We start from the raw sequence: 23,113 nt of genomic DNA on the forward strand, positions 1-23,113 counted from the left end.
TACGAACATACCCCCTCACTCTCCGCAATACCCCCCTTATCCAGAATGCCAAGTCCCCCTCTCCCTCACCATCACCACCATGGTAACAGCAAAACAGCAAAGCAGTAAAACAGTAGAACAGTAAAACAGCAGGATAGTAGAATAGTGGTGATGGTAGTGGTACGTAGAGTAAGGTATTTAGAGTAGGTACTAGGTAGGTAGGCACCAAAATGTTCATCCCGTACTGCAAAGTACATGCATCAATCAACCCAAGTTAGCATCCCCCCCCTATGCATGCACGGATATCCCATCCCATCGAGGGAGGCACGCATAAGCCCCGGCGCCGCCACCCGGGGATAATGGTGATCCCCCCCCCCTCTCTTTCCCTGCATCGCTGTCTGTCTGCCTGCCGGCTTGCTGCGATCCTTCATTCCCTCTCTCTGCTCGTCCTTCTCATGTCGTATGCAGTTTTTCTGTGTGTGAGTGAGGGATGGGAAACAAAAAACAAAACATGGCCCCCGATTCCCCGGTCGGGTGTCGGATTTCGTACAGTTTTACATCTATGATACAAGCGACGCCTCCCCCCCTCTCTCCGTGTGAGCGCGCGCACCGCAAGCCACTTGCCCCCGCCGTTCCACACGGTCTATGCACAAAAACAACGGGCCGTCATGCGGGAAAAGGAAAAAACAGACGCTCATGCAGACTGCCGGCCGAGCTTCCAGCCGTCGATGCGGTCCTGGATCTGGTCCCAGGTCATGCCGTGGCTCGTCAGGCCGTACGCCTGCGCCTCCTGCACCACGACGGTGGGCGCGCCGCTGCCGCTGCCGCTGCCACTGCCACCGCTGAGGCCGCCGACGCGCCCGCCGACGACGGCCGAGGCGACGCGGCGCAGGTCCGCGACCGTCAGGTCCTCGATGCGGGCGCACATGTCGCGCACGGGCACCTTGCGGCCGTGGACCTGCACGCTCCGGCCCAGGTCCTCGAGCTCGACCATGCGGCTCTCGAGGTTCATGAGCAGGCTGCTGCGCAGCTGGTTCTTGGCGCGGGCCACCTCGCCCTCCTGCAGGCGCGAGAAGCCCGTCTCGAGGGTCAGGGCGCGCAGCTCCTGGCACATGACGTCGAGCATGTGCTGGGTGTGGCCGGGGAGGCACGATGCTGAGATGCCGAACAGGCCCGAGTCCGTGTACGAGTGATTGAAGGCGACGCACGACTCGACCCAGCCGTGCTGGTTGAGCACGTTGGTGTACAGGCGCGAGTACATGCCCTTGCCGGGCCCGCCGGCCGAGAAAGACCCGCCGCCGCCGAGCAGCGTCTGCAGCGTTGCCAGCGCGTAGATGTCGTCAGAGCCCACGGGCAGGCCCTCGAACGCGAGGTGGATGTGCGTGAAGTTGGTGCCGGTCAGCGATGGCGGCTGCGCTGGGAGCGATAGGAAGCCGCCCGTGTAGCGCGCCGGCTGCGGTACGTCTATGAGGTCTGTTATAGGCGTGTCGATGACGGCCGCGTTGCGCGGCGCTGAAGTGGAGATGTTCTTGAAGAAGGGGATCTTGGTGATGAGCTTGGAGGGGCGCGACTGGGGCGACGCCGAGGGGGATGAGGATGCCGGGGAGCCAGTGGACGTGGAAGCCTCGCTGTCGGATGCCGCAGACATGCTCGTCTCCGAGCCGGTCCTTGACAGGGCGGGCAGCGGGCTTGCCTTCATGTCGCCGAAGAACTGCTGGGCGAGCGTCACCGCGGCGCCATGATCGACGCCCGCAAACGCCAGCACCATCCTCTCCGGCCGGTAGAACAGGTCCCGGTACGTCGTGACGGTAGCCTTGTCGATGGCGCCGAGGCGGTCCTCGGGGCACAGCAGCGGGTTGCCCAGCGTGTTGTCCTTGAAGGCGGCCGTGTGGACCAGCTCGGGGAGTATCAGCTCGGGCTTGCCCCAGATCTCGGCAATCTCGTAGCGCGCCGTCTCGATCTGCTCGGCGACCTCTTCGTCTGTGAGCTTCGCGTCGCGGATGGTCTCGGCCAGGAGCTCGACCGTCTGGGGCACGGCGTTGTTGAAGGTGGCGGCCTGGTACATCATGGACTCGCGGGACGACGCGCACTGGATGTTGCCGCCCAGCGCCTCGACCTTCTCCAGCATCTCGTCGGCTGTGTGCCGCGACGTCGACTTGAAGGCCAGCCGGTCCATGATGTGCGACACGCCGCGCAGGCTGGCGTTTTCGAAGCGCGACCCGGCCTCGACGTAGACGCCCACGCCTGAGAAGGAGCCCGGGAGGGCTTCGGAGGCGACGCGCAGGCCGTTGGGCAGCGTTGTGATTTGATCCAGCTCGGTCGGTTCCTGCGCACCCGGGGATCATGCGTCAGCAAGCCGCGGACGGACGGCCACAAGAGCCAAGGGCCTAGATGTCAAGGGTTGCTCACCTTGGGGATGCCTTCGACAGAGACGGTCGCCATGGACCGCATCGGGAGGCTCAGCCCGCCCTTAGGCCGCAGCAACCTCGCGCACGACGAGGCCGCCGCGCGGGGCTGCAGCCGCGTGGATAATTGTCGCAACATGGCTGATTGTGCTGTTGCGACGACGATGTGTTGGATGGTGGATGACCGTGGGGAGGGAGGGCGGACAAAGGTTGCGAACGGCGGCGGCGGCGGCGATGACGGGCCGTTGAACTTGGCACCAAAAAATTGGGTGGAGCACCGCCACACCAGACCAGACGCTGTGCGGCTTCGGCGATAGGCATGACATGTCGGATCATTCCGAGCCCGGAATCCGAACCGACGGCTCCAGCGGGTGACCAAATAACTAGTGAGGCAGCGATTGGCTTGTATGGGCGCGCCCGCTCCGTCATTAGCATGCACTACCGCAGCCACTGCGCATCCTTATACCCTCTTTTTGAGGCTCAGCGTACGAAGGAAGGATTCCATTCAACACCGTGAGTTGATCCATAGAGCGAGGCATTGCATTTATCACTCACTGGATGGGTAGACTCGTAAATCCCGCGTGCAGAGTACAGACAGCCACGGAAAGATGATGGACTTTCCCACTGTCGTACCGCCAGGCCATCCAACTCCGTATAGCCCACACGCACAAAACACCACCAACTACATGAGCCAGCAACACCACCACCACAATCACCTCATGTTGCGACAATGCTTGTACACCTAGGTATGCTCTGCAATACAGGTAGGCAGTCGGCCATGGACCACACTCAGCTTTTCACTGAGCCCCGATTTCATTATATATGTATGCGTGCCACACCCTGTCGAAACAAACAAAAGGCCACGCGAGGCCAATGCCTAGGTACTGTCGCCCCATGCTGTGGCAAAGACGCCGAGTCATGATCGCATGCTCGCCTCCATGATGGATGGTTTGGCCAGCCCCCGCACGATGATGCCCCCTCAACGCCGTGCACCCGCGCGCCGGCCCGCCAAGCCAAAAGCCAACGCCGCTCTATGGTATCTACAGTCTGCTCGCTATGCCGTCCCTTGGAACCATGTAAGATTGCATTTCCCACCTCTTTATCGTCATGATTGTGGCCCCGCGTCAGTGGCTCGAGGCGTCGCTCGTGCCGCCCCCGCTGAGGTCCATCTCCGTCGCGGCGTCCAGACTCGTCATCTCGGCCGTCGGATCCGCCACCCGCCGCCCGGCGCCGCCGTCAAACACCCAGGGCCCTGCGTTGTTCCTCGGCGTGATCGGCCCCTCTCCGTTGGTTTGCGGAGACGGCGACCGAGTCTCGCGCAGTTGGTTCACGCGCCCGGCTCCAGACGCCGGGTTGCGAATGGGCACGGGTTCCGTCGGCTCGTGCGGCAAGTTGGACCTCCCGCTGGGACTGTCGGCCGCGTTGGGGTTGACGGTGACGTCCATGGTTGTGTCCATGGCATCTGGCTCGGCCGCCGGCACGGGCGGGGCCTTCAGCGTAGCCTCGGAAGGCTGCCCGTTGGCCGCTTCGGGCTTTGCCTCTTCTTCGGCGCCATCCTCGAGCTGCTGCCACTCCTCGTCTGGCTCCTCGACATCGGCCTCCAAGTCGGCGCCGGCGCGGCAATTTGGACAGACAAAGATGGGATACTGCGGCGACGACAAAAGTGACCGCACGCACTTGAAATGCCATGTGTGCGAGCAGGGTGCCACGAAGAGTGACTGGCAGGGCTAGGACGGGAGTTCAGTTGCGGTGTTCGAGGGTGGGGTAGGATCCGCTCATGATGACTTACAGCAATGGAGTTGAGGCAGATGGAGCAGTCCTGCGAGTTCGAGCTCGACACGGACGCGGCGGTGTTGCTGGTGGCCATTGTGCGCAGCCGCTTGTGCGCAGCAACGCTGGAAAGGGTGCGTCAGTGAAAACAACTAATGGAACAGGAGACGGCGCGGTGCACCCACTTGAAGGTGTTGAGCTTGTTCTGCCAGCCTCGGTTGAGCTCGAGGCGCATCTTGACGCATCGGAAAATCATCTCCTCGCCGCCTTTGAAGTCGATGCCGAGCTGGACAATGTCACCGTCGTTGACGGGGTATGCCTTGCTCTCCTGTGACGGCGGGCTGAGGCGGATGTGGTTGAGGAACGTGCCCGACGAGCTCTTGACGTCGCGAATGTACCACTTGCCGTCCTCGCACCAGAACTCGCAGTGGCGACGGCTGACGACCTTGCTCTTGAAGCCGACGGGGGCGGCCGATGGTTGGTTGCCGGCCATGTTGGCGGCCTGACCATCGCGCTCCGAGTAGCGGCCGACGCGGATAATCTCTGAGCCGTTGGGCAGGGTCCTGGAGATGGGCGGGAAGGAAAGCGAAGGACGGGTAGAGCGCGGGTCGTAGTACGCGGAGAATCGTATCGACGGGGTGTTTTCGGGGCTGGGGGCGGACGCGGCGGCGGCAGCGTCGCCCGTCGCAGTCATGGTTGCCGTCGTCGTCGTCGTCGTCGTCGTCGCAGTCGCGTTGTGAGGCATGGCGGGCTGGCGGTCGTCGGCGGCGTGCGGGGTCGCTGGGGGGGCGGCGACGGCGGTGGCCTCGGGGATGGACTCGGGATGATTTGTGGCGGAGGAAATTCTCGCGCGGGCCGACGAGGTATCGGGGTTGGAGCTGACGAGGGTCAGGCGGTTGAGGTTATGGGCGGCGGCAGGCGCAGTCGGGTGGGCGTGTGCGGAGGGGGTGGTGGTGGTGGTTGACGAGGGCGTGTAGCTGACGGAGCGGGTGAGGCTTGCGCCGTGCGCGTGCGCGTGAGCGTGGGCACTGCCGGTGCGGGTGGGCGGCGAGGGGGTGCCCGTGCCTGTGCCTGTGCCTGCGGGGGCGGCGTGTGAGCTGTTGTTGGAGTTGGAGTTGGAGTTGCTGTCACGCGACAAAAGGTGGTTGTGCGTGTAGTTGCGCAGGTAGCTGAGGCCGCGCAGACGGCTGGGCCGCCCTGGGGAGACGGGCGAGGCAGTCTGCGGGCCGGGGGGAGGCGAAGACACTGGCTGTGTAAACATTGCTGGGGTCCGCCGCGGAGGATCGCTCGCAATGGCCCTAGTCTTGCCTCTTTATTTTTTTTTTGGTCTGACGTCTGTCTGTCCTTTGGGCCCCAGTAATGCTAGTTAGTGGTTTCTGAGGGTGTGTGAGTGTGTGTGTGAGAGTGTGTGAGATGTGCCGACGGCGCCTGTGCGCTTGTCGTACGACGAACTGTCCCGTTTTCCTTGGCTCTGCCGGGCGGTAATTGCGGCTCGACACAAGGCCCGGGTGCTAGAGTAGGAGCGTTTGGGGTAGGCGATTGGTAGAGGGTTCCACTGGCGACAGCGCAGCGTCCCTACCTGGACAATGGACGGGGGAGAATGCGGCGGCAGCAGCAGCAGTTGCGGCCACAGAGCAGAAACACACGCCGGGCGGGCGAGTTGGTTCGGTCGAGGAACCGAGCAGCGTCGGCGGTGACGGGCGCGCAAGACGGTGCGCAGAACCTTGTTCGGTTCCCGTCCTCGACGGGGTGGCTGGTGAGAGGGGGGGGGGCCGATGGGTTAAAAAGGTGATGGATCGTTGGCGCGCTGTGGCGATCGACGCCGAAACTGCGACGCTGTCGACCTCGACTCCGTCCAGCGCAGGGATGCGGCGAGCGCTGGCGAGTGGGAGCGCGTGCTTGCGTGCCTGCGTGAGTGAGCGAGCGAGTGATTGTCCGCGACGTCGTCAGCGGACGCTGAAATGCGATAAAGCTGAAAAATGCCAACCAGCGGGCGGGCGAGAGAGTCGGCAGTCTGCGACGAGAAAGGGGGCGGCCACTGTCTGAGGCGAGGCGAGGCGAGGCTCGACCCGTCCGTCAACCGAGGAAAAGCACCTGATGCTGCTGCTGCTCGCAGGTTTCAGTCGTTGGGCCAGGCGGTGTCTGTCTGTCTGTCTGTCCGCTCGCTCGGGCTCCTCCCTCAAGTACTCGAGCTTTGAATGAATTGACGTCGCAGCGATCGGCCGGGGTGCCGAGGACGCTCGGCTTTCCCCGGTTTCGGCGTCTGTGTCCTTCGATCTCTCGCTCTCTCTTTCTCTGTGCCCTCTGCCCTGTCTCTGCCCTCTCACGGGGGTGCAGCAGCAGAAGCAGCAGCGCTGTAACTTACGGCGCTCGCCGGACGCACGGAGAGAAGAAGGAGAAAAAAAAACACGCAACGCACCGCGGGCGCAACAGCAGGTCCGGCAACGGCGGAGGAGCAGACCTATCGATGGACGGAGTGCGCCCCGCGAGCGTAACCACACGAACTGCTGTGTGACCGAGACGAGACGCGGGGTGGCGGGTAGCTCTGGCGGCGGACCGAAGGACCAAAACGCTCGCGCAGGGACGACGACGGCGGCGCTCGGATGGATGAATGGATGGGATGGCAGGATTCGTTGTACGGACGCGACAGTGCGAAAGAAAAAAAGGTAGAGGAGTGGAAAGGGATCTGTCTCCCGGACAAGAGTGAGCGGGAGAGAAGCCCTTCTTCGTTGGTGGTGGTGTTGGTAGTGGTGGTTGTGGCGGCGTCGGCGGCGGTGGTGCGTGTGCTGGTGCTTGCTGGTGGTGCTGGAGCCAGCGCGGCGCTGGTAGTGGTGGTGGTGGGTGGTGTCGTAGTACGGATCGAGCAACCTAATAACGGCCCGTTCGACGACGCACTCGTTCGCGCGTGTGGGGACACTGGGGGACTGGGGGAAGGGGGGAGGGTAAGGTAGTTTAGTAGGGGGGGCGGCTTGGCTTGGCTTTCTGGGAAGTTGAACGTTCCGTCGACGATGAGAAAAAGGGGGGGGGGGGGGGTGGAAGAGGGTTTGGCCAGGGTTTTGTGGCAAGGAGCAGCACGAGGAGCAGAGTTACGTCGGGGGGGGGGGAAGCGCAGGCCACCACCACTCACGAGCGTGGCCTAACGGGGATGTTGCTTGGGGTGGTCGGGTGTTGTGCCGTTCGGACTGACGATTCCAGGCCAGGTGAGCGGAGCGCCCAGTCCGTCCATGAATCTCTACTAATAACGTAGCCAGGCTGGCGGGCTTCTGGTGGTTAACTTCCTTGCCTCGTTTCGATACTAAAGCAGTAGGTGGTGTATGGGGTGGAGCGGGTGTGGGTGGTGGCCTGTGGTGCAGTGCAAGGTAGTGCAGCGCAGTGCACTGCAGGGCAGGGCAGGGCAGGGCAGGGCAGGGCAGGGCAGGGCAGCAGCCGGGGGGGGGGGATGTGCCCAGGGGTCGGGTGGCCTGGCCTGGCCTGGCCTGGGCAGGCGAGAGAGCTTGTCCATTGCACTTGCAGCAAACTACCTCCACTGGCTGCGCGGGCTGATGAGAGGGGCACTACCATGATACCTAGGTACCTAGGTACACGTCAACATACAGGTACTACTAAGGTATCAACCAAGTAAGGTACTCAGGTAACCCAAGTCAGAGGCCTGGCATGGTGCAAATGGATGGTGTCTATACCACAGGTGGCTACTTGGCTACGTACCGTATTATTAGATGCCTGTACGTTAGTACTACCGTTGAGCCGGGACGGTCTGGTGGTCTGTCTGGTGTGCTCGCCACGGGATCGGTCTCGGGACGGCGCTGGCGTCCACGCGCGCGGCCAAGGCATCCCCAGCCCAGCCCAGCTGGAGCAGTCTAGTAGGTAGTAGCACACCTCACAGGCGGACCGTCGCTACCACGCACTACGTGTCTCTGCTAACAACTAACTGAGTACTAACCTTATGCCTGCAAGGTTTGCTAAACTTGGTACAAACTTGGCAGCACGCGGGCGCGCGCCCGCCTAGGTTGGATCTGCATCGGAACTGTTCCACTCCATTGAGTCCGCTCTCTCAGCTGCAGCAACTACCACCACAACTAGCGATCGAGGATCCAAAGTGGAGTCGGAATCGACCGAGCTCTGTCTGCCCTGTGCCCGCCCGCCCCTCTTCATGGATGACGAACTACGGAGTGGACGCATCCCAAAGGTCCAGGCCTCCATCGACGGCCGCGCTACCTGGAGTACGACGGACCTAACTGCTAACACAATCGCTGCGAATTTGGCATGGTATGTTGCTGGTTATTACTGGCAGCGGCGGCGACAGCAGCAGCGGCGGGCTGCTGCCCGTCCGTCGCTTCAAGATTTGACGTTCGCATCTAGAATCTGATGGCTCATATGGCCTAGTCCCCTCCACCCCCTCTCCTCCCTGGTAGCGTCCGCCGCCCAAATCCCCCCCTCTAACTGCATTCCTGCTCTCCTAATTTAGGACAACTGGCGGCAATCTGTGCGGTGTGTTCGCTCGTGTGTCGTTTCCCCGACGATGCAAGCTTGGGAGAGCTGGCGCAGGCAAAAAAGAGAGCCAGATGGAGAGTGGTGTATGTTTGTGTGAGAGAGAGAGAGAGATGTGGCCCTCGTCGGCGGGTCATGAACTGCACCGAGCTGGCCCACCAACAGACCGGCCATGATCGCCCAAGGTCACTGGCGGCGCGCGCCCTCGTCAAGCTGCCATGGCTGCCATGACTGCCCTCGATGCGTCTTGTTGCACGCCGTCGTTGCGGCAAGAGGGGCCGGCGACAACCAACACGGACTCTCTCTTTCATCCTCAATGCGCATAGTGGCGGCCCCGCACGCACATGGGTGGGCATGTGCTCGACTCATGCGAACGCGACCACGCATCCAGCACGTTCATTGTACATATACGCACATCCGAGCACACACACACACAGACAGCAGACACGTCCATACGGTCCTCTACAGTAGCGTACGTACCAGCAGGAGGGGCAGCCGTAGTTGTCACATCAGACGAGGGCTCCCCCGGGAGGTCGAAAGACGGCTGCCTGCAGGGAAGCGGGTCGACGACAAGCAGCAAAAAGGAATTTACGTAGACGGACATGAATGATCCAAGACCTTGGGGACGGGTCGCCTTGCCGTTCAGCTCGCACCCCACTACGGACAACAACAGGTTCATGCGTAGTACGTAGTGCTTTGCACGTCGTGAGTCCAGCCCCGTTGGTTCGGTTTCTCACACGAAAGCTTAATATAGAGCCGGGCCCATTCGAGTTGGTGCCCGTGGAAGGAATGTTTTGGAGCCAAAAAAAAAATCAAGAGTTGTCTCGGATGCGGGACATGCAGGAGGAGCATCCTGTCTTTGCCGTGCCTTGGTTGAGAGTGATGATGAGATCGATCCGTGGATGCTCACGGCGGCGGCGGCGGCGGGGCCACACACACAGTCGAGGTGGTGGCGGCGGGCCGTACACATTGAATGTAAGCATCGAATGCGGCCATCATTCAGCAGGCGTGCAACTTGAGGTTATTACAGTCGACGGAGGACCTGCGCTACCGTGCCGCTGCTCGGCTCCCGCCACCGGCGCCCGTCAACGATACCTTGGTAACTCAGTACCTAATAAGCGTTGGCTGTGGCGGCGGTTGGCGGGGCGGCACTAGCTTAGTAGTTAGGTCGTTCCCGGCGACGTCGAGACCAGCTGGACAGTTTGGAGAACTCAGTCCAGCGACAGCCCCATCGAGCGCCGCGTGCATGCGCAAGGTTTGTAAGTAGGTATGCGGGCCGAGTGAGGACCGCACGCGCATCTCGGTAGCCTCTTCCAAATCAAAGACGGAACCAAAAAAAAAAAAAAAGGGCGCTCAACATCGGGGGCGCGATAAATTACGGGCGTTGAAGCTGCTGCTCAGTTTTGTTAGTAGTTTTCTTCGTCTTCTTCTCTCCTCCTCTTTGTGCGTGCGTGTACGAAGTACCAAGGCGAGCGCGCACCTTGTATTTTCGACACTTGCGTACCTACGTTCTTCATGACGGGCTGTGAATGGGGCGAAGATGATGAACACGATGAGCCCGTTGATATGAAAGCAAAGGCGTGCGATCCACTACACCTGTACGTCCGTCCCTGAACGCGTGGATGGTGTCATGGATAAGTAGGTACTTCGTAGATGCCTAGTACCTAAGGTACCTAAGTTAGTACCTAAGGTGAGTGTAAGGCAGTACAGACATGACACAGCGCGCGACAGGTGGATAGATGCTCTCCGGGATCCCAGATTGGTGTCGGAGGAGCAAGCTCCCTCCCGCTGCTGCTGCATCGCAAGCGCTCCGTGTAAGCCGCTTTCCGCCTCAGCTTATTACCCTGCCCAGGAGGCTCCCTTCTTCCTAGGGGTTAAGCTTATAACCTACCTTATGTTGATAAGGGCCGCTATCCGTGCCGCAACGATTCCCCCGTGGTGTGCGCGCAGCCGTCGATAGCTGCCACGGCGACCTGTCCCATCACCATCCCCATTCCATGCTGGCATCCGTCGTCGGGCACGCCCTCTCGCGCGGCACGACACGATGCAGCCAGCGGAGACCCCTCCTGCCCCTCTCTCTCGTCTCTGTTTCCTCCCCTAGGTCGGTACTTCGTCGCCAGCCGACCGGCACGCACCTGCACCTTTCTCTGCATCTGCGCACGCGGCAAACGCAACCACCGTCTCACCTCGGCACCTACCAAGACTGTCAAACCTGTCAGCATCACTTTTGCACTCTCAAGACACATCGCCCACAGCGGGCCCGCCCGGAGTGCGACATCATCGTGCCCAAGAAGCTTTGCTTTTTTGACCCGCTCAAGCGAAGAACCCCCATCCGTCCGTCCGCCGTGTATCCGTATATTTAGCAACGACATGGCATGCACTCGTAAACCCTCCCGCCCCGCACTGTCATTCTTCATCCCTTGCTTGCAACAAGTTGGCTGGCCCTCGTGGAAAATGGGTTCAGCTGCCATGGACACTCAAGTTACGTTAGCAGAACACGCCAAAAGGACCCAAGCAGCGTCAGGCTGAAACCCCCTCGCAAAACCTGACGCCTGAGGTGAGACACTGTGCTTGCTCTACGAAGTACTAGCAGTTCGCCACCAAACATTACCTGCATACCTGCATATGCTCTCGTCATCTCATCAGCCGGCTGAACCCTGCTCTTTCTTCAGCAAGCAAGCTCACCTGCTTGGTATAGTACACTCGGTAGTTACATACCTTCGTACCCATCTACTCAGCAGTCAGCAGGCCAGGCAGCAGCACCGGCGACCTGGCGACGGGTCTTGTTTCGTCCACCTACTAGACAGCAGTCAAAACGTGCAACAGCTCCCTCTCGTGTATGAGTACCTGTAGTACGAAGTAGTACTAGGTCCGTAGTTTCGACCCAGTACCTAACGAGGTGTATTCCAAACTGCCAAGCGCACGCACGGGATTTCGCAGTTATTTTCCCCATCTGAGGCTGATTCAATACCGTGCGTGCCCTTTCATCGACCAAAACTCCACCAGCACGAGAGGCCCTCGCTCCCGCTCCGACTACGATATACGTAACAATCACTTATTTTACACTCTGCTCACCCGCTCAGTCACCAACTACTAACATGAAGCTCACCTGACCATCCCTCTAACAACTCCCATGCCACTATCTCCCAAATATCAAAGCTTCAATAAACATATCCGCACACCAAACTACTTCGCACATCTCTTCCCCTTCCGTCAGTCACATGGTCCGCACCGACCTTGCCTGGAACAAGAAAACTCCATCATTCATCCCACACTACACCATCCATGTCTGCGGCACGCGCACGCGCACGCGCCAGGCCAGCCACCCACGCGCGCACCTGCATCTGCCTGCCTACACCCGCACGTGCGTGCGGCGCCTCGCTCCCCTCTTGCACTTTACCCGCGCCTCGCTGGACTCGCTCGAGCAGTGGGGGAGCGAGGCTCTGCCGGCCGTGTAAGTGCGCCCCCCCACCCGCAGTTGCTCCTAGTGTGCATGCGCACCTTCAATGCCGCCGCCGCCACCAGTCATGCACGCTTCCCACATGAATTGTAGAATCAGGCTTCCCTTCCCCTCCAGAACGTGTCACTTGCCCGGTTTCCTCACCACTAATGGGACGCAACCCTTGAATAGGTGCGGTTGGAGTATACCTCACAGACAGGGCGGGGATGGGGATGCGCGAATGCTTTCAAAATGGGAGTGCAAAGGACACGCATTCGTGACAGAAGGCGAATGCTGCCCAAGAGCAAAGTATGTACCTGTCTTGTCTGCTGCAGGCCAATCTGCCACTGTTCTGCTAGCCGGCCGGGCTCCATGGCTCTTCGACCGTCCCGACCCGAACCCACGCTCCGTGTCGTCTGGCACGGAGACTCTTCTCCACCCGGACCGACCGACCGCCCCCCTTTGCTGTCATCCCGATGTCTACCCACTCATGCCCTACTTCTTTGAAAACACCGTCGCGCCCAGGCGCTCAATCTCTCGCCCCTCCTGTGAGCCCCTCCCCGCCGCCTCGAGCAGCCGCTGCCACGCCCCTTGATCCCTGAGCCGCACCGCCTCTTCCGCGGCGCGCACCCGCATTCCGCACTTTTCGTACATGATGATTGTCTCCCCGGGCTCCAGGCCAGTGCACTTGGGTATGAAGACAGCCGCCAGCCGCGGGTTGCCCGCTTGGAGCGTCAGGTTGAAGAAGGGCTGCTGTGCGTTAGCCAGAGTCCCAAGTCGTCACCGACCGACCGAGCCGTCTCTTGAGACTTACCTCCCAGCCGATGGGGCTTTTCCTCTGCTTGGACGTGTCCTCGATCTCGTTCCACTCCCGCTTTGCCACCAGCGCCCGCAAACTGCGTTGATTAGTCGCGCTCACGTATGGACTCGGGAACGGTCACCACGTACCGTATCCACCAGGCCACCTTTTCTGGCACCTTGAAGTCGTTCTGTATCTTCTTCGCCTGGCTGTTGTACCCGAGCCGGATCAGCTTGAACAAGGTCTCATCAACGCTGAGGCCACTGAATGTGTCTGTCAAGTCTCGGTCAAAAGCCGCCTGTAGTCGGAGCAGCATCGTCGTCTGGTTGAGCGCATGGAGCTCCAGGTTCGCCTCCTTGGTATCGGCGAGGAGCTTTGCCGCCAGAGCCAGCTTGTCAGAGGCAGTGCGCGCGTCGGGCTGGTTGAGCGACTCCCGAATGAAGACGAGGGCTCCATCTACCCGGCGGTCATCTTGGTAATACAAATCTTTCAGTAGCGTATTGTCCGCCTCTTGAATCGCCGACGCCTCCACCATAGCTGTGGCCGTCGGCCGGGCATTGATGACCCGGAAGAAAGCAGCCAGCGGCAGCTTCTTCTTCAACTTGAGCAGCACGTATAAGACAAGGTCTGTGTCTCCGCTCTCTATGGATTTGTCCAGTGCGAGCTCGTCTTCTTCCATGTCGAGGAGTAAGGGCACTTGCCTCCCGCCCCGGGGCTCGTGGTTGAGCAGCTCCGTGGCCAGGCGGCCCCGACCCTCATGATACGCGGCTCGGGCGATTTCTTCAAACGAGATGCCTGGCTTGCCAGACAGCCTGTCCACTACCACGCGACAAATCGTGTCGTCATCCTCGTCTCCAATGCGGACCTTGCTGCACGCCCAGTGTACATAGATGCGGTCCGACGGCAGCTTGAGATAACCTGCAATCTTGAGAGCAAGTAGGTAGTCATGACGGTTGAGCAGACGCTGAACCAACTTCTCCGGCGTAAGTCGATGGTACTGTTCAAAGGACAGCGGCATGCCGACTTGATGATCTCTAACGGCGTTCAGCACCCGCAGAGTCTCACACATGTCAACAAAGTCGTCGCTGTTGTAGATATCCAGCACAGATTTGCCGAACGACGCCGCCTTGAGGAGCCGTTTCTGCCATTTGGTGTCAAACTCGCGGCCCGCCGCGTTCACACAGGTATCGACGGCCTCGGTCAGGTTTGGCCGGATGAGCTGAATATAGTCGTCGGCTTTGGGCGACTCTATCTCGAGCTGGCCTACGGCGTCGAGGAGAATGGATGCAGGCGAGGACTCCGACGCGTGTCCAAACACCTGGAGCGTGTCATCTGGCACCCGTTCCAGGAACTCGCAATAGTCATTCGTAATAAGCCGAGCGCCGTCATATTCTGTAAACAAGCGTTAGCAATCTAGTACAATGACAGTGCAAGGGCTCCTGGATGAGCCGATGGCCGGAAGACGAACCTGACACAACATGCACCCGAGTGCTGTCGTAAATGTACGAGGACGACTGATTGCCCGGGCCAATAATGTGCACCTCGTCTTCCCACGCAATGAGCGCATCGCTGCCACACCATTCCACATACTTGGGAGGCGTTCGCGAGTCCGAGTCGTGTACAAAGAGGATGTCCTGGAAATCGCTGGAAATGACGCGGGCCTGGCCGTTGACGCCGTACAGATTCGCGTACCGTCCGTCCGGAGACACGCTGATGTGGGTAAACGGCCCAAAGTCGACCATGCGGTCCTCGCAGTCCACGGCATCGAGGATGAAGACGGTCGACCCCAGGCTGAGCAGCAACTCGACAGAGCGCGACAGGGTGTGGTCCGGCGAGATAATGGCCCACGAATGGATCTCCCCCTCGGGAGCCTTGGCCAGCGGCCTCGGCCGCGGCTCCGCATAGGACGAGACGGTGACGAAGGTGTTGTTTCCTAGCAGCGCGACCATGCCATTGTTGTAGAACCTGAGGAGAACACAGTGAGCACACTGCGGCTACGGTAATGGGGGGCTCGGAGATCATACCGACACGACTCGACGCCATAGTTATCCGCGCCGTGGCCCAAAGAGAAACTGCTGAAATCGCCCTGCAAGTCGTAGCATCGCACATTGCCGTCCGCGGTGACCACGAGCAGCGACTCGTCGTCGGACCACCCCAGCCCCTTGACGGCGCCGCGGTCCCAGGGGATGGCGCGGATCTTCTTGCCGGCGAGGCTGTAAATGTCAATCGATGGCTTGGACGAAGCCCCCGGCTGGTGGGCCAGTATCTTGGTCTCGTCGCGCCACAGGGCGAGGGCCCCCGCGTACGGCGCGCCGGCGACGACGTAGTTGTCGAGGTCCAGGTCTTGGTCAAAGACCTTGGTGTACTGCTGCGTCTTGCGAAACCACCTGTCCCCCACGCTCTCCCAGTCGGCGCGCGCGTGTAGGGTGTCCATCACGTATGCGTCATATCATTGTCTCATGAGCGTGTCGGGAGTTCCCAGGTGGTGCGGTGAGGTGCGGTGCGCCGAGGGCGAGCGCTGAGCTGAGGTGAGCTGGCGCGTTCCGTTGATGTGTGACGGGTGGAGTGAGTGAGGTCGGCTGCGATCGACGACTTGCGTCAGCGGAGGCGCTCCGAGCTCAGGCAGCTGCAGCTGCATCCACGGGCCAGCGTCAGGGCAGTGTCGGGTGAGGTGACGCCCGCTGGGGTGTTGCACAGCGGGGCTATTTGTCGGCTAATTCCACTCCTGCTGCAGGTTGCAGGCCAACTGGGATCCATTGGGACCTCGACTCACCACCTCATCGATGGCCTGAAAGCGCCTCATCAACCACCGCCACATAGCCTATAGTTATGTACTTAGGTACTGCCGGGGTGGGCAGAGTGCCCCGCCATTGCCGGCCCCCCACCCCGCCGACTTCGACATCAGCGACAATGGATCCATCCTTTCAGCATCCATCCTTCAATTGTAGCTCCGTCTCGGGTGCCGCGCAGTTCGTCTGCTCTACAACGCACCACTTTCCACCACCAGCCAGTCGCCCGCCATGCCAAGCTGGAGAGAAGAGTATCTCTTATCCCTCCAGGATGTGGAGACCAAGAATCCAGTCAACATGGACCTTGTCCAGGCCTGTACGCAAGCTACCCCGCCTCGGCGCCCTTCCCTCCCTTTGTCTGGCGGCCGTGGGTTGACAGAGAGAGCAGGCTCCCAGATGGCCGACCGGATAGCCGCCCTCGAGGCCGAAAAATCCGCCCTGCAATCGCAAATCACAAACCCCAGCACGGGTGGTGGCGGCAATGCAGCAGGCCGAAAGACCGTCGCGAGCAGCAGCCCGTCGACGCCGTCGGACGATCCAGGCGTCTCGCAGCTGCGTGTTGATCTCGCCGAGTCGCTCCGCGCCAAGGGCGTCGCAGAGTCCCGCCTCCGCACCGCCGAGGAGGAGCTCGGCAAGCTGCGGACCAAGACAAAGGACGACGCGCGATCCATCCGCGACCTGACGGCCGACCGGGCGAGCGTCAGGATGAGATTAAAGGACCAGGAACACGAGCTGAGAGAACAGAGGAAGCTGCTCGAGGTACGTATCCAGAGCCTCCATGGGCAGTCCCCGCAGACAGCCTGCTGACACTGCGCAGCAAGTGCAAGACGAGATGATTACGCTTAACTTGCAAGTCTCCGTCGCCGAAAAGGAGCGCGACAAGGCAAGAAAGGAAAACAAGGAGCTCGTTGACCGGTGGATGAAGCGTATGGCACAAGAGGCCGACGCCATGAACCTCGCAAATGAACCCCTCTTCGACAAGACCCGCTGATTACGATACGACATGCGGACGCAGGTGGCCACGTCCCATCACAGGCTCTTGCTGGCGGGCGGCAAAACTGGCAGATCAAGTGCGTATCTTATTCGCTATCCGTGTCTCATGCAACCGACACCCCGTAGTACCCAAACAGTCCTGAATGCTAACATGGTCGCCGTAGCTATTTACGTGTTGAGATAAAGTACGGACCCCCAGCGTTGGTCCAGCTCACGTATCCTTCCGGGTACGAGCACTCCTCCACGTCGAGGATGGTGCTCCCGACATCGTTGACATTGTGGCTGCTCTTGAACTCGGCCACAAAAGACCGCAGCGAGATGATCTTGCACCCCGGCTTGAGGTCCAGGAACATGCGCACCAGGTCATCATTGAGCTGCGACGTAAAGGCCTTGTTGTTCACGAGCACCACGTCGGCGCGCTTGAGCGCGTCATGGATGATACTATTTTTTCGAAAGTCGCCACGTTCGAGGTGGACCTTGCCCGGGCGAATTCCCCAGAGCATGCATCGCGAGGTAAACTCGTCCACCTGCGCATCGGCCAGGTTGCAAGCGTTCTCCATCATCTCGCAACCCCAGCTGTCGCAACCAATCTCGAGCGCCGCTTGCAGACACACGTTGCCCACGCCCGACCCTAGGTCTACAAAGACCTGGTCCGACGTCATCTTGGTCTGCTCGACAAGTATCTTGGAGATGAAGGGATGCAGAAGCTCGCCGTACACATAATCGGTGCCATTCTCGTACTTGGACAGGAGCTCGACCTTGGGGGCGACGGTTCGGTCGTACACCTGATCCAGGATGAAGGCGACGAGGTTGCGGGGCAGCTCGTGCATGTTGTCTAGGTTCTTTGCGATGACGCCGTCCTCGACGAGGCCGAGGAGAGTCTCGTTGTATTCGTGTAGCGCCGACTTGAATCCAGCGAGGTCCTGTATATTGCGGTTCGATGCCTTCTCTAGCCGGCGTATCAGGCCCGTGTTCTGGTTGGTGAAGGGCTCGGCCTCCTCGTCTGTGAGGTACGTCTCGGCTACATGGCGTACTATGCGTATGCTCGCCTCGACGGCGTCGATCTTGTCCTTGGCCCAAACCAATTCAAATCTGCAACGGTCAGCTCCTAACTATCCAAACGGAGTACAAGACCAGGGGCGTACCTCTCCCGCGGCTGCAGACTGGGGTACTGCAGCTCTATTGCCACGTCCTCCTTCTGCGCGCCCATGACGGGCACGCACTTGGACTCGAGCGACGCCACCTCGGTAGCGTGTATGAACTTGAGCTCATCGTTGCGGCCCTCAAACGCCCGTGCATTGCGCAACTTGCGATTCGGGTCGACAAACCGTCCGTCGGCTGTACCCCTGCGCTGCCGCTTGCGAGTGTCGAGGTTCATCCAACCATCATCCTCATTGTCGCTGTCCTTGTCGAAGGCTACGCGATCGCTCACGGGCGATGGCCGGGATAGGGCGCCGCCGCTACCGTCGCGACCGGCTTTGCGCTTGCGGTCGAGGCGCCTCTCGTCCGAGGACGAGGGGTACGGCGAGTGGCTCTTGTTCCGGGCGGCGGCAGCGGACGAGGAGGAGGAGGGTTTCGGCGAGGGTCGGTGGCCCGTGACGGGGGAGGACCGGGCAGAAGAGGAGGAGGTGGCGGCGGCGGGACGGGGCTTCGGCTTGGACTGCGGAGGGCGCTCCACGACGACCTTGTCGATGCGGATTTTGGGCTGGTTGACCTTAAACTTGTTTCCTTTGCCGAGGAGAGGCATGGCGAGGAGTTGCTTGATGCCCGAGCGAGCGCAGACAAATAGGTAGGTAGGTAGGCGGTCGCAGGCACGCAAGTCGGCGGCGAAGGTGGCGGTGGTTGTGGTGGCGGCGATACGATGACGAGCGCGCGCGGTCGGCGGTTGGGGGAAGGGGATTGCGAGACACGAGTCGGATCAGGTCAGGGGTCTTGTTGGAGGGGCCGCGTGCCGCGCGCCGCTGTCGTCGGATCGATAAGAGAGCCCTCGGGGGTTCGGACTTTGGGGGTATGGAAATGCAGAAGAAATACTGTTGTATGTGCGCTGGGGCTGGGCGATGCTGTGCTCCCAAACATGAAGAGGTGACAAAAAATTCTAGGTATGAAGAACGGAGACGGACGGGGAGAAAAAAAGAGATATGACGTCCCGCTGGTGGTGGATGCAAGGAGAGACGGAAGACAAAGGCCAAGGTGAGGTTCGGGTCGCAAGGCAGCCAGCCAGCCAGCCAGGCTAGGCAGGCAGAGCCGCACTTGCAATGCTTCACTCACCTACCAACGAAGTTAGTGACTCGGAACAGCGAGGTCCGCCTGTAAAGGTCGGGTGCGCGCTGGTCCTTCGGAGTTACAGTGGAGCGCAGGTAAGAAATGTGGGGGCCTCTGGGCGCCATCGGCAAAAGTCGCGTGACAGAGTCTGCAGTGATGAGTGCCTGAAGGAGCCCACTGGCCTGGGACCCAGCTCTACTGCAGGTGCCGCTGCAACCTGGCGCCGTCGTGCTGGGAACTCGCCCACCCACCGGCTGAAGGACACACCAAGCCACATCCATTATAGGCCGCGTCATTCACCACCTCAGGGCGGGGTGTGGTGTGGCTCAGCGACCCGGAGCGGCGGTTCGTTCATTGTCAGGCGCACATGCCGGGTCCAGTTTTTGGTCGGTCAACTGCCGGCGCTGGGGCTGGGCAGACAGACCTCCATGCCGTCCTTGATGAGGCGCCTGCAAAAGGCGCTTGGCTCTTGCGAATCTGTGGGTACAATTATTATTTTCTGGCCTTTCGACGCCTGGTGTCGATGGGTGCTGGTTACGGAAAATCGACGCAGCAACGTCAAGCAGCATCGTCTTGCATCTCATATGTTCGTCCAGTTGAGCATGTAGCCACGCCCACCTCTGCACTCGTTCTCAGAGCTAATCATATCACCTGCATTCAACATCACCCCCGACTTGCGAAGCTGTCCCACCTTAGAGAAGAAGTATACTGTAGCTTCAATACTTCGTAGGGTTATAAGGTAGGGAGATGCTGCAAAATGACAACAACTCTGACCCTACCAAACGGTAGTCCCATCACGTACGATTCGGCAAAACGAAAAGACTACAACGTGATTAGGCGAGTTGCGCACGCCGCCGCAACCGACGACTTCCGCAAGCTCCTACAACAGCATGAGAAGGACATCATCGCCATCGTGCGCCATCACCTCAGCCTAGACCCCTGGGATACTTGCCAGGTCCAGTCGCAACGGATAGCCGGCGGCTTCAATCTATGCGTACCTATCCAAGTGACTGGCAGCTTGAATAGGACGCTCTTGCTGAGATGTCCTCTACCACACATGCACGCAGAGCCGTATTATCCTGGCATGGTTGACGAGAATGTCCGCAGCGAGGTTGGTGCGTATGCATGGATAGAGGAGAACTGCCCTACCATCCGTATTCCTCGCCTGTACGGATTCGGCTTCTCCAATAATACTGACGTATGCCTGCCCGCTGTTATTCTCTCGACCACGCTGACTCGCTGTGGACTAGTTTACACACGAGTCTCGCGCTGGAATCCACGTACTGCTTTTGCGAGGGATTCGCCGCGCCCTTCATCGAATGCCTGGATACCCTACGTTGACTCACTTCGCACCAAGTCCCTTACGGCACGGTCTACCGACTGCGTACATGGTCATGGAATTCGTGGGCTCGGAAGTGGGCCAACCGCTATCTACCACCTGGGACCAGTATCGACAAGATCCAAATCGTTTGCAGACACTTTGCCGAAGCATGGCGCGCATCATGGTTGCCTTATCCAGAGCCCCATGGCCTAGGATCGGCTCCTTCCGCTTCAACGATAATGACACCATAACGCTCGCCAACCGACGGCTTCTGTGCTCGACCACGATACTTGAGAGTGAAGGCACGCCGAGGACGATGCAGACCAATGAGACTTATGCATGTACAGAGCCGTTTGTAGCGGATTTGATACACCTGCACGACAATCGTCTGCTCAGCAACCCCAGCGCGACCGACGAAGAGGATGATTGCCGCAGCCAGATGGCCGTCCGGGCATTGTTGCGGACAAGGGCCCGCCATTTTGTCCTGAAGGAACGCCGCAACGGACCCTTTGGCGTCCAACTGACAGACTGTCATCCCGGCAATTTTTTCGTTGATAAAGACTGGAATATCACGTGCATCTTTGACCCCGGGGAAGTGTGTTCTCTGCCGCTGGAGATGGTATCAGTGCCATATTGGCTGACTGGGCGCGCAATCTCTGACTTACACGGGGAAGACCTGGAGGAGTTCGATCACGTTCGAACACGTTTTATGCAGATGGTCGAGGAGGAAGAGCAGAAGAGCAGAAGAGCATTGTAAGCATCTCACTATCTAAGATCATGCATCAGATGTGCGAATCGCGGGGCGACTGGTTCTGGCATTCCCTGAGCCCGGTGGACGCAGCGTTTTGGCTTGTTGCGGACCATCTCTGTCCGAAGTTCCAAGCGCGACTATCCCTGCAAGTCGAGCAGTCCTTCTCACAGTTCTGGTGTGAAAATGTCGACCAGATCGTGAAGGAAAAGCTGGATGACTATGAGAGATGTGAGAATGAACTTGGACAGTTATTTCATAGTCGGGCGTATAAGAAGTTGAAGCCATTAAGCCGGGTCACGTTATTCCTCGAACAGCAAGTTACTCAACCCTATCGCTGGTCGGTGGAACCTACTTCGTAGTCTCAACCTAGAAGCCCTTAGACCTCGACAAGGACACAATTCTGATATATGACGCCCAGACAAGAAGGAACCTTGCTCTCCGCCCATAACACGGAGGGTTGAGTACCCCTTACCTACAGCGTGTATACGCCCTAATGCTTCATCAATCCAGTGCTTTATTAACCTATGGAAGTCACTGATACGTAATAGTCAAGGTGGCAGTGCACATACACCGACAATATGGCCCCCAACCCACAGCGTGTGTAACAGCCTCTTCTTCCACGTACAGGGTCTTGGCTCAGCTCTCGCAAGCCTAGCCTAGCTATTGATTCAACATTCTGCCTTGCGTTCGACGGAGAATGGTTGAGCCGTTGCGGCTGGAAGCCCAACGTCAATTGATCTCATATCCCACCAGGACACCTCGGCCACCAGGAACCTCGAGCCAGGGCCGGCCCGCAAACCTGGCGGCCTCCACATCTCTGCGTCCACAAGGGGCGGCCGTCTGACCCCCCGAGACCGGGAGAGCGAGCGATAAGCGAGCGATATATCGACCGAACGCGAAAACACAGATACTCGACTTCAAAATGTCCGCGGTGATGCGCCCCACCTCACGGCGCGGCTTTGAAATCGCTATCATTTGCGCTTTGGCCCTAGAAGTCGATGCTGTCGACGCTCTTTTCGACCACCACTGGGAAGATGATGGTCTACCTTTTGACAAAGGGCCAGGCGACCCCAACGCCTACTCCACCGGCATCGTCGGCCGCCACAACGTCGTCCTTGCGCACATGCCGGGCATGGGGAAAGCCAATGCTGCGATAGTTGCGACCAACTGCCGCAAAAGCTTCCCAAATGTAAGGCTTGCTCTCATCGTAGGTATATGTGGCGTTGTCCCCGTCAGCCCCAGTGGTCAGGAGATCATCCTCGGCGACGTCGTGATCAGCGACGGAGTCATTCAGTACGATTTCGGCCGACAGGAACCGGATCGCTTTGTTCCAAAAGATACCTTGTTAGATTCCTTAAGCAGGCCCAATCTCGAGATCCGAGCAGCGCTGGCGAAGCTCAAAACACTCCGAAACCGGAAGCGGCTTGCCACTGAAATGGCCACCTACCTCGGCGGCCTGCGCAGTGATCCGGAACCCGGCGCTGAGTACCCAGGTGTGGCACACGATAGGCTTTTCGAGGCGGCATATCGCCATGAGCGTGGCAAGGAATCGTGCGAGCAAGCCGGCTGCAACGGGAAGCTGGTCCCGCGAGAACGCCTCCAGGCCGGCGGAAGCGAGCCGCGACCCAACATACATTTCGGTCTCGTTGCTTCTGGCGACTGGATTATGAGGTCTGGAGAAGATCGCGATGCCATCTCAGCGAAAATCGGCGTTATAGGTTTCGAGATGGAGAGCGCTGGTGCGTGGGATACCTTCCCCTGCCTGGTGATCAAGGGCGCTTGTGACTACGCAGATAGCCACAAGAGCAATTCATAGCAGCGCTATGCGGCGGCTACGGCAGCCGCCTGCATGAAGGCATTTTGGCCCACTGGGTGCCTTCTCTACAAACAGGCGCGTGACACTTGTTGATAAGCACTGCGCCTCACCCACAACGGTTTGATCTCGATGCCCTTCAAATACTCAGGAGCATTACTATCCAACACGTACTCGCAAACCCAGCTCCTTTATACGATACAATAAGGATATCTACTTATATCAAACAACACTAATGAGCTATCGTCTGGCCCTGTAGATGACTTCTGTGAAGAGACCACGCAGATCGTCCACGAATAGTTGC

General features: G+C 59.7%; 7 protein-coding genes across 8 annotated transcripts; 3 read left to right on the forward strand and 4 right to left on the reverse strand.

The window, feature by feature from the left end:
* Positions 1 to 400: 400 nt before the first annotated feature.
* On the reverse strand, positions 401 to 2,593 carry MAS2 (Mitochondrial processing peptidase). Its single transcript, XM_047983889.1, has 2 exons — positions 2,389 to 2,593; positions 401 to 2,305 (listed from the first exon to the last, which is right to left on the reverse strand). Exons 1-2 carry the CDS (start codon positions 2,521 to 2,523, stop codon positions 674 to 676), a joined length of 1,767 nt encoding a protein of 588 aa, XP_047839861.1. The 5' UTR covers positions 2,524 to 2,593; the 3' UTR covers positions 401 to 673.
* Positions 2,594 to 2,905: 312 nt separating this feature from the next.
* Positions 2,906 to 7,325, reverse strand: JDV02_002817 (uncharacterized protein). The gene is made up of 3 exons (XM_047983890.1): positions 4,340 to 7,325; positions 4,174 to 4,279; positions 2,906 to 4,111 (listed from the first exon to the last, which is right to left on the reverse strand). Exons 1-3 carry the CDS (start codon positions 5,413 to 5,415, stop codon positions 3,509 to 3,511), a joined length of 1,785 nt encoding a protein of 594 aa, XP_047839862.1. The 5' UTR covers positions 5,416 to 7,325; the 3' UTR covers positions 2,906 to 3,508.
* Positions 7,326 to 12,121: 4,796 nt separating this feature from the next.
* On the reverse strand, positions 12,122 to 15,500 carry vps16 (Vacuolar protein sorting-associated protein 16). The gene is made up of 5 exons (XM_047983891.1): positions 14,905 to 15,500; positions 14,349 to 14,845; positions 13,030 to 14,272; positions 12,896 to 12,977; positions 12,122 to 12,831 (listed from the first exon to the last, which is right to left on the reverse strand). The coding sequence occupies exons 1-5, from the start codon at positions 15,312 to 15,314 to the stop codon at positions 12,577 to 12,579; spliced, it is 2,487 nt and encodes an 828-aa protein (XP_047839863.1). The 5' UTR covers positions 15,315 to 15,500; the 3' UTR covers positions 12,122 to 12,576.
* A 316-nt stretch (positions 15,501 to 15,816) lies between these two features.
* On the forward strand, positions 15,817 to 17,598 carry ATG16 (autophagy protein 16, interacts with Atg12p-Atg5p). The gene is made up of 3 exons (XM_047983892.1): positions 15,817 to 16,428; positions 16,487 to 16,739; positions 16,827 to 17,598. The coding sequence occupies exons 1-2, from the start codon at positions 15,901 to 15,903 to the stop codon at positions 16,658 to 16,660; spliced, it is 702 nt and encodes a 233-aa protein (XP_047839864.1). The 5' UTR covers positions 15,817 to 15,900; the 3' UTR covers positions 16,661 to 16,739; positions 16,827 to 17,598.
* DOT1 (Nucleosomal histone H3-Lys79 methylase) lies at positions 16,728 to 18,817 on the reverse strand. Its single transcript, XM_047983893.1, has 2 exons — positions 17,808 to 18,817; positions 16,728 to 17,754 (listed from the first exon to the last, which is right to left on the reverse strand). Exons 1-2 carry the CDS (start codon positions 18,407 to 18,409, stop codon positions 16,827 to 16,829), a joined length of 1,530 nt encoding a protein of 509 aa, XP_047839865.1. The 5' UTR covers positions 18,410 to 18,817; the 3' UTR covers positions 16,728 to 16,826.
* Positions 18,818 to 19,445: 628 nt separating this feature from the next.
* JDV02_002821 (uncharacterized protein) lies at positions 19,446 to 21,258 on the forward strand. Of its 2 annotated transcripts, XM_047983895.1 has the most exons (3): positions 19,446 to 19,663; positions 19,714 to 20,122; positions 20,175 to 21,258. In XM_047983895.1, the coding sequence occupies exons 2-3, from the start codon at positions 19,982 to 19,984 to the stop codon at positions 21,000 to 21,002; spliced, it is 969 nt and encodes a 322-aa protein (XP_047839867.1). In that variant the 5' UTR covers positions 19,446 to 19,663; positions 19,714 to 19,981; the 3' UTR covers positions 21,003 to 21,258. The 2 variants fall into 2 exon arrangements, with proteins under 2 accessions (XP_047839867.1, XP_047839866.1); XM_047983894.1 differs by having other exon boundaries at positions 19,446 to 20,122.
* A 660-nt stretch (positions 21,259 to 21,918) lies between these two features.
* JDV02_002822 (uncharacterized protein) lies at positions 21,919 to 22,812 on the forward strand (the record flags this gene model as incomplete). The annotated part of the gene is made up of 1 exon (XM_047983896.1): positions 21,919 to 22,812. One exon carries the CDS (start codon positions 21,919 to 21,921, stop codon positions 22,810 to 22,812), a length of 894 nt encoding a protein of 297 aa, XP_047839868.1.
* Between the last annotated feature and the right edge of the window lie 301 nt (positions 22,813 to 23,113).

This window comes from Purpureocillium takamizusanense, chromosome 2 (assembly GCF_022605165.1).
Source record: "Purpureocillium takamizusanense chromosome 2, complete sequence".
NCBI classification, from domain to species: domain Eukaryota; kingdom Fungi; phylum Ascomycota; class Sordariomycetes; order Hypocreales; family Ophiocordycipitaceae; genus Purpureocillium; species Purpureocillium takamizusanense.